This window comes from Stenella coeruleoalba (genome assembly GCF_951394435.1).
Source record: "Stenella coeruleoalba genome assembly, chromosome: 13".
NCBI classification, from domain to species: Eukaryota; Metazoa; Chordata; class Mammalia; order Artiodactyla; family Delphinidae; genus Stenella; species Stenella coeruleoalba.
The window spans coordinates 88,741,302-88,755,332 of record NC_137159.1 but is presented as its reverse complement, the minus strand read 5'-3'; the positions used below and the strand labels follow the sequence as shown (position 1 = coordinate 88,755,332).

The following is a 14,031-nucleotide window of genomic DNA, read 5'->3' as shown; positions in this document are numbered from 1 at the left end:
CGGTGGGGGCCGGCCCAGGGGTCTGCCTTTGGGAGGGGCTCATAGGATGGCTGCACCTGGGTGGAACTTGGAGGAGACCCGGCCCGCCCCTCCGAGGGGAGGAACCTGTGCCCAGAAGCGCAGGCGGTTCAGTGGCTCAGGGTCTCCCTAGTGTTTCCTCATCAAACAAGAACCTTGTTTTTACTGTAATTACATGCATTTTTGGATTCCTGTGTGAGTGCTGTAAAACGTCGTAGGTCTGAATTTTATCTCCTTTGAATCAGATTGTTATAAACAATTTAGGCTCAGTAGCTACAATTAGAAAACCAAAAGCATTTCTTTCAAAAAATGGAGCCGTGTATGGTATTTTGTCTCCATCTTCACGACCGGAATTTGCTGTGGTCAGAACTCTGTGGATTATAACTTTATAAATACAAGCACTGGCTTCATTTAGTATTTTGTCTCTAAAAAATATGTCTGACGCACCTTTTAATTCTTTCAGTGTCTAGTCCTAAACCTGATTGTGTTACTACTGTTCTTTCTAGCCATTAAAATAGGCCGTAGGCTAGCAAATAGAAAACTGACTAAAAAAAAATAAATAAATAAAATACAAGCATACAAATACAGAAAGAAGAGACACTTCTTCAAAGCAGAAACTGCTCTAGGTTTACCAGGTCAGAGAAGACGTGGTCTAAGAGTCCACCCTCGTGGGTTTCAAATCACCAAAGGCCACAGTTTCTTACGGCATTAATAGGTGTTTCCTTTTTGATTACAGAAATAAATATCAACATTCACTTTTGACTTGTAACTACAGAAATGTGATGATATATTAGATCCTAATGAGAAGATGATGGTGTTTTAATAGCCGCAGCAACTGCAGGAGAGAAGCAAAAGTGGTGGTCACTGCACACACCCCATCGAGTGAACACAGAATAACAGCCCCGGTGGCCAGTCTCGTGGCCTGCGGCTGTCAGTCCTCATTTCATGCCCACAGGGGCCCTGTGAGAAGGAGGTGTCACCTACTGTCCTTCCGAAGGTGACACCACGGAGCCCCAGAGAGGCTGGTGTTTCCTCCACATCATCTTGTTGCTAGGTGACAGGGCGGGACGCCATCCCAGGACGCTGGGCCAGCACGGCCTCCTTCCGCAGCAGCCAGACCTGCCCGTCCTCGCCGCCACGGCCCGTTCTAGACCAGCCCCAGCCGGGCGTCCAGCTCTGCACCCACCACGGTTGCTGCCTGACAGCCACTTGGAGCTGCTGTTGCTGTTCGGAGCCTCCCTCCTCTGCGCTGGTTTGCTGAGGCTTGAGGGCTCGTTACAGCACCAGGTGTTGAAATGTCTGCCGGAATTGCCAGCTTCGTTGGCCTGTCACCTACGAGGGTCCTGAATGGCGGAGTTGAAGTCCATTCTGATGCGGAGAAAAGGTTTGGAAATTAGGAACATCTTGGACTGGGTTCATAGGACCAGCGTCCTGGGCAGCGTGAGGGGACCGAGTGGGTAGGAAGGTGGGAGGGTCAGGGACACCCAGGCATGAGGTTGTGCAGAGACGGGGGAGGGAAGGACCAGAGGACAGACCGACCCCCTCAGTGATCCATGGACTTGGACCCTCTGAAGACACGTAACTCCTGCAGCCCTGTCCCCAAGACCAGACGGAGCAAATTCTGCAAATACCCCCGACCCTCTTTGAGACGTTGTGGACCCTTTCCCTCTGTGGTAGGAGGGGCCGTCCCACTTGCCCAGGCACTGCTCGCACTACAGCTTCTGCCGGGGGGGCGCCAGCCTCGGCCGCCTGAGGGGGTGAATCCTGGTCACAGCCCTTCTCCCGTGGCCAGCACCGGGGCCCTGGCAGCCCTTCCTCCTCAAGCTCCCTGTCCCCATCTGAGCAGCGGGGAGCGGAGCTGGAGACCCCCAGGACCCCTTCACACTAACCCCCCAGGTTCAGTGTGGACGAGAGGGGAATCTCGAAGGTGAGGGTGGAACAGACGGGTGACCTGGCTGGAAGATTCAAGGTTTGTCACCTCTCTAGACTTACCTGTCACATTTGCTAGTTCCAACTTACTTAACAGTGTTGTTGTTTGTCTTGTTTTCACTTTGGCGGGGAATTTCAGACTACCCCCCTCTATTTTCACAGTTTTAACAGTGGTTTCTGGGTGATTAGAGGTAGTTGCTTTGCTCTCAACGGTGCGCGTCGTGGGGGGAGATGATGTGGGTGAAGTGTATGCAGTCCCCAGACCTTTTTTCTGAGCTGTGCCTGTTTCCAGGCTGCGGCCTCATCCCCACGCCTGCCCGCACTTGGAGCGGCTGGACCTACCTCTCCCCAGAGGAGCGGGCTTACTAGGCAGGGATTTGCTCCTGTCTGTGTAAATCAGCTGATCCCGTGCAGCAGAACACAGGGTCCCCTCCAGCCCCTGCTGTCCCCGGGCCCGGGAAGGATGCGCCCCAGCACAGGGTCGCTTCAGGAACCCGCCGGCTCCCCTCTGAGCCGTGCGCTTCTAACGTGTTCCCGATCTCAGCTCCCGGCCTGGCCTGAAAGCCTTCCTTAGCCCGAGATGAGCCACGTGGGAGAGACCCGTGCATCACGTCCGGCGTCTGAGGCAGAGCAACCCTCGGGGGCAGGCCGGGGCCGGGGAAGGGGCGGCCGATTCACTGCGGCCGCGTGGCTCTCACGCGGTACACGGAGGCCTGGGGACGTAGGCCTGAGGAGCTCCATCCGTCGGCATTTACTGGGTCAAGTATCGGCTTTTCGAGATATCTTCCTCCAGCTTCAAGATGCCAGAACTTCAGAGAGGACGACATAGGACAAGTCTTTACCAGATCACGGACAGACGTTCTAATGGTCACAGTGTTGCTTAGGCCACTTCTGACAGGCCTGTGGGACACGAACAAATGCAGCTTCTTTATTCACTTCACCGCTGTTCGGACCAGAAGGATGAGCCCAGGAGGCGGGGACGCCACCGCCTAGGGGCCGGAAGAGAAACACACGGCAAATAGCTGTAATCAGTGATGTCAGCTGGTGGCCAGTGCTGTGAGGGGCCAGGCGGTCAGGACAGGGGTCACTTCAGGTGCAGCTGGGCCAGGCTTGCCAAGAAGGTGGCCTCTGGGCAGAGACCTGAGAGATGAGGGGACCACATGCCGGGAGGAGGGGCTGCGGTGCAAAGGCTGCTGGGCCTGAGGGTGTGGAGTTTCAACACTATGTGATTTTAATTAATTTAAGTTAAATTCAAACTCAACAAATATATATTTAAACAACCCCGTGTGGCCAGGGGCTACCATGTTGGCCCACGCAGGGCCAGCACATGGAAATTCAGTGGGAGCTGAGCTCTGATTTTGACTTTTATAAATATATATATATATGTAATTTATATGTGGACTTAAGTAACACAGATTTGATATAAACCACCCCCCACCAGATCACTGTGCGGTCGAGGAACAGCTCTGTGGCGTCTGGGGCCCCACGGCGGTGCCTGGCTTGGAAGGTGACAGTCTGGTCCCGACCCGACTCCCGAGAGCTGCGTCTGCAGTGCAGGAAGGATGCCGCAAGCACAGAAGGTGGTCCCAGCACATCTGTTGCATCGTCTCCAGGGGAAAGCCCGCTGTCTGGGCTTGTGGTGGAGGAGGGTGGCCCGTGTCCACACGCAGCCCCTGTGCATCTCTAGTCCAACCCTTCCTGTCACCTGCCCTGTCAGCACAGCTGAAGGTCACGGCCATGCATCCCCTTTCACGCCCCGAGTCAGACCTCACGCGTGTACAGTCAGCTTCCCGGGCCCAGAGCGAGGCATGGGGGCCCGGGCAGAATTCTGCCAGCTCGACGGCATCCAAAGCACAGGCTAACATCACTACAACAGCTCAGAAGAGGATCGTTGGCTTCTTTGTTTTATTTATTTATTTATTTTTGCAGTACGCGGGCCTCTCACTGTTGTGGCCTCTCCCGTTGCGGAGCACAGGCTCCGGACGCGCAGGCTCAGCGGCCGTGGCTCACGGGCCCAGCCGCTCCGCGGCATTGTGGGATCCTCCCGGACCGGGGCACGAACCCGTGTCCCCTGCATCGGCAGGCGGACTCTCAACCACTGTGCCACCAGGGAAGCCCAACTGTTGGCTTCTTGATTCTAGAAGTTGTCCATTTCATAAGCTGAAACATGATGTAAAAATGTCCTTTGAGCTAAATGAGATAAACTGAAGGAAAAAATAATGGTTTTCACAAGGGATCCAAGTTGCATAATAATTTTTAATGTAGAATGTGTAAGTTATGCTTCTTGAAGTTTTTATTCATTAGGGATCTTAATTAACGGAATGCGAGTGAATAAAGTTTTATTTGTTCACTAAGTTTTGAGGACCTTTCTACTTGATGACATTTTAGGTATGTGGTTTATCTAAGTTTGGAGACTAAGAAATAGGATAGTCATACCCCCCAATCCAGACAAGAGCTATTTGAAATCAGTAGTTTTCAGACTGAGACGGACTGAAACACACTAACCAACTGCATCCCTCTCTCTCTCTCTCTCTGTCTGTCTCTCTCTCTCTCTAATCACACACGCACACATGCGCGTGCACGCACACACAGCTCGGAGACTTTCCAAATGAACTGGACGACCTTGAACATCCCTGGCCCAGCAGAACAAGGTTGCTTTTGCTACTGCTGTTGCTGTAAACCAGGGAGTAGAAATGAGTCTGCGCAAACTTTGGTCCTCCTGTTTTACATACTGGTGTGATGTGGTCATTCCAATGAGTATGTTTGATTGGGAGGAACTTGGGAGGCGCGGGGCCCCCGTTCTCCTCTTCGACCGTATTCAATCCCCATCAGACAGAAAAGGCCTTTCAGAAACACTACCACATTCTTTGGTAACCTAATCTAAAGCTCAACAATCTTCAAATCTGAAAACTTTTGTTCTTGTTTTCAACTCAAACCTTTAAAGCCTCCATCTCGGCTTATGGCTTCTAATTCTGCCCTTTGTGAGGCACGATTGCGTATGTGTTTTCATGTACACACTCCTCGTTCGTGCTATGTTATCTGTGTTTCTTTTTGGCAAAGCGTGGTATCTGTTTAGCTTTTGTGTCCCCGTGGAACCCAGTGCACTTCTGTGTACACAGAAAACACATTCCGTTGTTTTGAAGTGAGCTTTCACCAGGCCCTGAGTCTTTTAAATTAACGCAGCTTTGATGTACATAATATATTTGCTTGGTATCGCCATGGACCTTGGGTTCCATGAATTACAGACAAGCTTGAGTTTGTGCCTGAGAGAGGAGAACCGTGCAAAAACCACCTGAGTTACGGTTGCCACTTTGCAGCTCTGGATGGCTCGCCTCTCCCCAGCATCTCTCTGGACCACACCTGCTTTAAAGCTTAGTAACCAAGCAGTGAGGTGAGCGAAAGGCAAGAGTTGTCATCCTAATCTCTGGATGCCAAACTGAAATCCAGGGAGAGTGAGGGAAGCAGGGCTACGAGACATGCCTTCCCACCTTTATCCCACCCTCTGCCACGCTAGCATTTGGAATAAAAATCAAATTAAGGGGCTTCCCTGGTGGCACAGTGGTTGAGAGTCCGCCTGCTGATGCAGGGGACACGGGTTTGTGCCCCGGTCCGGGAAGATCCCACATGCCGCGGAGCGGCTGGGCCCGTGAGCCATGGCCGCTGAGCCTGCGCGTCCGGGGCCTGTGCTCCGCAACGGGAGAGGCCGCAACAGTGAGAGGCCCGCGTACCGCAAAAAAAAAAAAAAAAAAAAGAAATCAAATTAACACAAAGAAATAAGCTGGTCATCCCTTCAAGTGGACCTTAAAAACAAATGGAATAAAGAGCATTTACTGGACAAAGTCCTGTTACCGTAGTGGTTGCCTGCTTGTGCGTTGCCACACTGTGTTATAATTTGCTCCATTGCCTTGCTATTTGAGACACAGTGTGCATTTCTCTGTCACTGTAATGGTTGTGATGACAATTTTCATCTTACTGCACAATCAAAATGGCATTGATAGGCATGAACTCCAGAGGCCGGGCCTGAGCAGGGAGGTGGTCACCCAGGCCCGGTGCTCAGTCGTGTGACCTGTGCCTCTCGACTTGTGCCCTATCTGTTAAGTATATGTGATGTCATTAGAAGCTTTTAAATAAAAAAAAAAAAATTGAATAAAAATGTGTTAGATCTACTCTCTTACATCTATTCCTTATGATTATGTGAAAAGAGACTCTTCCCCGTACTTTATGCACGTTGCTTGCGTCTCAAATGTACATGAAGTCACCTCGTTAGCAAGTTTTCTGGTTTGTATTGAAGAGTCTGAAAATTTACGAAACATAACATATAATTATATTTTCTAATTACGCAAAATTAGTTTGCAAGAAGAAAGTTTAATTTTTATCATAAACTGATACCTAGAAACGCCTCGTTCTGCCTTTACTCATTTCTGAGTAGCAGAAGCATCCACTCAATGTATTCGCCTACCAAACTGCCTAAAATAACGCTTTCATGGATGGAGGGAGAGATTAATTTTTAGGATGATAAAAAGTCATCATATTCTTTCTCCCGACGGTGCACAGTTGAGACCTTGCCTACTAAACACACCTTGGTTTCTCTGCTGGTCACAGAACTCACTGCGTTTTCTGCTGACTGCAGGAGAAAGCTGGGGGGCTAATTTTGATGCACAGTCTGTCCGTGTCTCAACTTGCTTCCTGCATCAGGGCCGTTTCCTGAGAATGAGGTAAGAGGTAACTGGCTGATCAGTGCGAGTGCCTCATCGAAAGGGAGTCTGGGGAGCTAGGAGGCCACAGTGAGAGACCCTCACCCTCCTCATTCTGTCCTGGCTTATGGAAGTTCAAGCCCATTGCTTGCAAGTTGTCATGATGCTTTAATAACATGGCACCCAGGGCATCATCCTGTGTGGAATAAAAAACACCCTGGAAACGTGGTAATTAAAACAAGAGTTGTGTCTGTGAGGGCGGGTTTTGTCTTGAGTTCCCTTCAAAGACAGGTGAGTTTCTGCAGAGAAGCTGGATTACGTATGGATTTGCTCGCTGGGGAGGCAGTGCAAACAGAGCCCATAGTCAGAATGTGACAGGCACTGACCACACCATTGTGAAGGTATCCACGGATGGGAGGAGAGGCGAGCTGCAGTGACCTGACCAGAGTCTGCTGGGCTCCACGTCTCACAGGCCACTCAGCCTCTGGTCAGCTCACTAAACCCTGCCCAGAGCAGCTTTGCCGTACACTGTACATTCTCAACGTAAGTATTCACATTGCCCTTCAAACCCCCCAGTTCCTTCTTAGATGTGACCTTCCAAGGAGGCCACCACACATCTGTGGCTAATTCACACACAGAACAGCATGAAGCCAGAAAACCTCTAGAAAAGGAAGGTGTTTGCATTTCTACCTAATTTAACCCAATGGCCAAGTCAATTGTCTTCAAAGTTGAATTGTCCAGAAAGTCCCAAGATTCAATAAAGAGTAAGCAAAGAAAGGACCTTACTTATTTACAAATGTATTTCAGAAACAGAATATATTAATAAACAGTTATGCAAACTTATGGTTACTGGGGGTAAGGGGGGATAAACTGGGAGATTGGGATGGACATATACACACTACTATATATAAAATAGATAACTAATAAGGACCTGCTGTAGAGCACGGGGAATTCTACTCAATACTCTGCAATGGCCTATATGGGAAAAGAATTTTAAAAAGAGTGGATATATGTATATGTATAACTGACTCACTTTGCTGTACACCTGAAACTAACACAACATTGTAAATCGACTATACTCCAATGAACATTAAAAAAAAATAAAGTTATAACCAGAGCAAATCACACAAAAAAGAAACAGTTATGTGTTAATAAAGGCAGTGGACATGAACATTTCTGTCATCTGGACAGCAAATTGCTATGCTCTTCCTCACAGAATTTTCTTTCCTGTCAGTGGGCAGATACAATATATACTCATAAGGAGATTTAAATACATACACTTACTTTATACACACATATGTGAGTCTATCTATTATTTAAAGATGTATTCTTTTTAGTGGGCTGTAGTATGAAAATAAGTGTAACTTACTAGGCATTAAATAACCATTGAATCTATATTTCTCAAATTATAAGACTCTGAAAAGGTACTTCCTATATACCATGTAAAAAATCTGCTATTAGAAAAAGCTATGACCCCTGAATAATAACTTTCTCAACTTTAGGATAACGAGGGAACTTTAAGCTCATAATTACACCTTAGACCATCACATGCATTTTGAAAATAAAATTCTTCATGCAAAAGACCAGCCTATGATAGGTCAACTGGACAAAATATAATTCTGATTAATTAGTGATGCATTTAATGTAATCTGAAATGAGTTACTCAGATAGCAATTCCTGTTCTTCAGATGAGCAGAGAGTGATAAAGAGAACATGAGCTCTGAGGTAAGAGAAACCACCGACAGAGCTCGACCATATATCTGTCACCTGCTGAAAATAACCTTATCTTTCTGAGCCTCAGTTTCTAATTAGCACAATGAGAGTGAAGTAATTTCTACCCTGCCGTGTCTTACACAATCACCGTGAAGATCAAACACAGTGTGTACATGACTATACTGACTGGAAATGTACATTATTAGTAATATTTTGGTTCACGTGTAACTACAACGCCAGAGGGCTCTTGGAATTGGAATAAACACCTAATTTGCAAGTTATCAATAATAGTCCTTCTGTACTCCGTGGGCTCCTGTGTAATAATTTGGTGGTTTATAAGCATTTGTTTTCTCTGTAACAAGACCTCTCAATAAACTTCACATTCCAGTTTATAACAGAGGTGGAGGATGGTAGAAGTAGTCTGAGACTTTACAGCGACTAGGGAGGCTGAGGGCAGCTTAAGCTTCGTCCGTGCGACTCCATCTGCCGCCCTGGTTTCCCCGGGTGGCCATCAGCTGCGGTGACAGGCCCTACGAGCCGGCCCTCGGCGCCCGAGGTGCCTCCGCGCGCCGAGTCCTGCCTGCCTCGCTTCTCACTCTGTTAACTGTCAGTCACAGTCTGTGCTTCAGTTTACTAAGAAAGAGGCACAGTCCCCCTTGGAGAGGATCTGCTGCTGGCTCAGCAACGCGACAACCGCCAAGAGTGTCAACAAGGGACACGCAAGACCGACTTCGAGATGCTGACCCAGAACTCTGGTCACCAGACACAGAAAGTACCTTCCCCAGTTTTTCAGAAACAGTTTCTGCCAATACAAGGAGGGGACAAAGACATACAACGTGGGGTTTCTCATGTTACAGACACGGCTATGGGGCAGACACTCACACAGACTGATAGTGATTTTGGCACTAAACGTAGCCGTCAGGTAAAATAAAACGCATTTGGGAGGACGTGAACATGGGAGATGGATGGATAATCGAAGCCTGATTGTCGTAAGTCACACACAGCCAGGAGTTTGATCATGTAAAATGAGCACTTCATCAGCAGATGTGTCTCCTTGATCTAGAACCTTCCTGAAGATTCCTGACCCTGGGGGTTATGAAGTAACCCACTGGATAAGCCACCTGGCATCTCTTTGTGTGATATTGGCTACATGGGGTCTTGGAACACCTGTCCGTGGGCTCCTCCAGGGGAGATTTCTCCTTGTAACAGAAGAACTCGGTGAAACCTTCTCCGGGAATCAGGCCTCGGAAATGGTTTCTGCTTAGGGGGGATGCTTCTGTTTGACTTGGAAATCAAGCAAGGCTTTGGGCCTTCCTGCACAGAACTTAGAGCGATCAGAGCCACAGTTCAGGGTCCATCACATGGGCTACCTTTGGTCCAACGACTCCTTGGGACTTAGGACTTGATGAGAGGCTGTCTGCGAGGGAGTAGCTTATTACACCTTACTGCCCAAGTATTTGGTAAAATGGACATATCTGCCTTGCAGCAGAAGAGGTAGCCTGATGATCCATAAATGGCCACCACGGCGGAACCTCTCTTTAGTAGTTTTAGTTGATTCCTTTAAAGTTCACAGAATAGATGATTCTAGAAGGTGCTTAGCTGGAGAATCCAGAGCTGAATATGAATTCTGCCACCAGGGACCAAGGGTTGATCATTCATCCTCCTACTGGGCACTTTCTTTCTGGAACCAACTTCCTTACATGCCTCCGACTTGGGCTTCATGTTTGCAGAACACTGAGTGCTGGTCACCAGGCAGGGTGGGTCACATAGTCAGACATTCTGGGGCCGATGTTGTAATTATGCAATTGTTTCATGGCTCTATCATGCCCCCTTGATTACGCCCACTTGCATGAATTTTCCTAGAAAAATGTCTTTATCTTTGGTTTGCTTTCTCACTTTTTTTTTTTTTTTTACGGTATGTGGGTCTCTCCCTGTTGTGGCCTCTCCCTTTGCGGAGCACAGGCTCCGGATGCGCAGGCTCAGCGTCCATGGAAATGGAAAGTTTAATTCTAGCAAATGGAGAGCAGAGCCTAGACTCTGGTTAAGGCACTTGGTTAAATGATGCATATGTGCAAATATCTCCGACCCTAATTCCCCACAAACATCCATAACTTCAAATATTAATGTCTGCCGCTCTCTAAACATAGAACGAGAATGTGAAGGATCAGTATTTCATACTATCTTCATAAGAAGCCATGGTTAAGGTACAAATCATGAGTCAGCCTCAGCAACGAACGATCTCACCCAGAGCTACGCACATGAAATACAGGGTCCAGAAACAATTTGCCAAATTGGTCGATTCTCCAACTTTCCACATATTTTATTACCCAGAGCTGCTGTTTTTAATACTCAGCATGAAAGAGCCATCGTCTCATTAATGACACCACGGTCTGCTTAGCAGAGCGAACGGTGTGTCTGTGGGTGTGTGCTATTGCTACTCCTTAGGCTGTCTCTGCGCCACGGCCTATAATAACAAGACAAGAAAAGTAACCTGGGGAGACCAGATTTTAATGCATGAAGTTTATGCATGTGTGTGTGCGTGCGTGCGTGTGTATGCATTTATATACAGATACGTTTGTATTATCCATGTAAGTTAAGCAGTCAGTTGTTTTCATAAGGACCCTAAACTACAGTAACAATCGAGTATTCTTTCATAAAAGCCAGGTTTCCTGGAACAAACTAGTGTAACCCCTGAAGGAGGAAAGTTGATTCATGCCCACTCCACGGGATTAGCAACAACCAATTCACACCCGCCTAATCTAAAAACTCTCTCTCCATCGGCTGAAACCATTGTCCTTTGTGTTGAGGAATTAGCCTTTCTCAGAATTCAGATTCTTGGAGAGCTTTGAGACCAAGGAAGAAGTGTAAGGGAAAAATATTCCCTCCACTTTTTCAACCTGCTTTGCCATTTCTCTGGGGCAAGCTCTACACCAGAGAAGCCTAGAACTAGGCTCTTCAGCGACCTGCCACGTCCTTCTAGAAAAGAAAGGACTCCTGTGAAGGGACTGGCTTTGAAGTCCTATTTCTGAGTCTGGCACTAACAGTAAGCTGGATGTAAACGCACAGCCACCTGAAATTTTTGCCCAAAGATGCCACTACCCTGCGCAACGTGCCCTTCGTGTGTCTGTCTCCCCGGATCGGAAAACACAGCTCTTGAGCATGGAAGCAGATGACGGGTTGATTCATTGCTTCCTTACAGCCGGCTTCCTCCTCGGACCCATACCTGACGGCCCCTAAAGGAAAGCCTTGGCTACTGACGGACAGACCTACTTCAGCAGCTCCTGCAGCAGGGCTCACACAGGCTCCCGGCTACCGGGAGGCACGTGGGCTGCCCGTGCCAACACCACAGCCACCGGAGCGGCTCATGACGGGGGTCTCTCGGGTGGAGCCTCCGAGAACAGGCAAACTGAACTCTCTGGATAAAAGTTGCCGAGCTAAGCAGACGTGCACACCACAGATATTTCAGCAGACTCTGGGGATGACCAGTCTGAGTGACAACGTGACCGAAGCAACATCTAATGTCTGATGGATGATTTAAAGAATTTCTCTAAAAGGAAAGGGAAAGACACTCGCACAGCCGCGCCTCCCAGCGCTGCCCCGGCCGCCTAATCCCGTGGGCATCAAGCACGCATGCGCCACGGCCGCCGGCCCGGACCATCCTCCCGGAAGCGGCCCCGCCCACCGCTCGGTCCCCGCCACCGCGCTGCAGATTACCGTTCTCCTCGTCGTCGTCCTCGTCGTCGTCGTCATCCTCGTCGTCCTCCTCGTCGTCTTCGTCCTCGTCGTCCTCGCCGTCCTCGCCGTCCTCATCCTCGTCCTCGATGTCCTCGTCCCGGCCCCCCTCGTCGTCGTCGTCGTCGTCGTCCCGCGGCTCGTCGTCCTCGTCTGAGCCGTCCTCCTCCTCGGCCTCGTCCTTCTCGTCCCCATCCTCCGTGCCGTCGCTGTCGTAACACTCATCCACCGACGAGCTGTCCGCTTTCACCGCAAACGGTTTTCGCTTGGGAGCCGGTTCTTGGGGCTGTTTGTCTTGTGTTTTTCTTTTTTTAGCCAAGGGGCAGCCATACACGCTGTTAGAAAAGAGAGAGAAGATCTGAGTTACTGTCTTTGAGGATCAGGGCGACGGGAGCCCCGGATGACGAGGCAGAGGTTCGGCACGAACGCAGAAAGGATGTGAGCACACGGACTCCCACGAGTGCGCCGGCACCTGTGCACAGAGCGACATTCCACAGAGACACAGCTGGCTGGTGTCTGGGGCTGCTAAACTTTTCTCTCCTCTCCTCGTCCCTTATCACTGCCGTCCACGTGATCACACAGGGATCTTCACAGCACCCCCGGGGATGGTTTACGAAGCACGTGCACAGCAACATCATGTAATCGACAGCACAAGTTCACTAAACATCTTACCGAACGCACATGGTGTGCAACGCACATTTAAAAAAAAGAATTAGTTCATTCATACTATATTAACATATATACATTTTTGTGAAATATGAAAATATAGAAGTTGCAAAAAAGCTTTGGATATATTTGGATTTTTGTACATTCTCTAGATACAATTATATCTGTAGACAGAATGACCACTCAAAGGAGGTGGACCGTCCATGCCTTTGATGGGAGCAAGGTGCAGGCTCCGTAGAAGGTGTCAGTCCTGCCCTGGCGTCACAGAAAGCAGACTTGGTGTATTTGGCAGTCAGCGCTAATCTTGCTAAAACTGGCCCAAGCTTGGGTGAGACCCTTACAGCAAGAGCTCATAACCTTTCCTTGAAAAGGGGCAATTTTCCAAAGCATTGTTGCTAATTGGAGTCTTTTTCTTCCTGGAAACTCTATATGTATATATACTGCAAGGAATGGGGAGAAAAGACATCCGGGAAAATGCTGTTGGCAATTGTTCTGTGTGTCTAAAATGAGATGTGTGATCTTCATCACTAAGTGAACACTTCGATAGGGGATTCCTGCAGACTATGGCTGGCTCACTTTGGGACCTAGGAATGGCAAAATGTTCATTCAGTCATGAACCCACCCAGTGTGTATTTATTTCGGGAGCCTCCTCTTTGCTGGGCCCCGTGCTGTGCAGGAGACTCAGAGGTGAAAGGCACAGATCCACCCTTCAAGTCACTTATGGCCCAGTAGGGACTCAGACATGGCAGTAATTCTGCTTTAGAACCTCTGGCCACTGTTTACCACCGTGCACCAAATGCCCGGGGAGTCATGGGCACTCATCCAATAGTTGTTGAGTGAATAGAGTGTGTGACAGACACTATGATAAAAGTATAGAGAGGGCACTACATCATAAAATAGAGGGGCAGCCAGCGAAGGGAGCTGGGGCGTCCCCAGGAAGAGGCTACGCTGGAGACAGGCCTCAGATGTCTGGGAGGAGGTGTGAGGATGGTGCGAAGCCCTGAGAGCCCTTCGGGGTCAGACCATCCTTGTAGGCTAATGATGGGAGTTATTTGAGTTCCTTCACGCAATCGATGATGCGATCACAGTTGCATGTTGGGAAGCTGACAGCAGGTGCAGTGAGGACAGATTGAGAGCGTGAGAGACGAGATAGGGTCGGGGGGGAAGCAGGCAGAGCTCCCACCCGTGAAACACAGAGTGATTAGTCTTCTGCCTTTTGACTGTTCTCATATTGTAAAAATACAATAATCAAAACAGATAATGCTTATTATAATCAGAA

The 14,031-nt window shown here is 48.8% G+C and overlaps 1 protein-coding gene across 5 annotated transcripts in view; it reads right to left on the bottom strand.

Moving 5' to 3' along the window:
- Window positions 1-14,031, bottom strand: part of MYT1L (myelin transcription factor 1 like) — a gene marked incomplete at its 5' end in the record, with an annotated part of 137,301 nt that overhangs the window by 99,583 nt on the left and 23,687 nt on the right. For all 5 annotated transcript variants that reach the window (XM_079941413.1, XM_079941414.1, XM_079941415.1 and 2 more), the window contains one exon: window positions 12,069-12,421. In XM_079941413.1, the coding sequence (XP_079797539.1) occupies window positions 12,069-12,421 (353 nt within the window). The remainder of the gene's footprint in view (window positions 1-12,068; window positions 12,422-14,031) is intronic.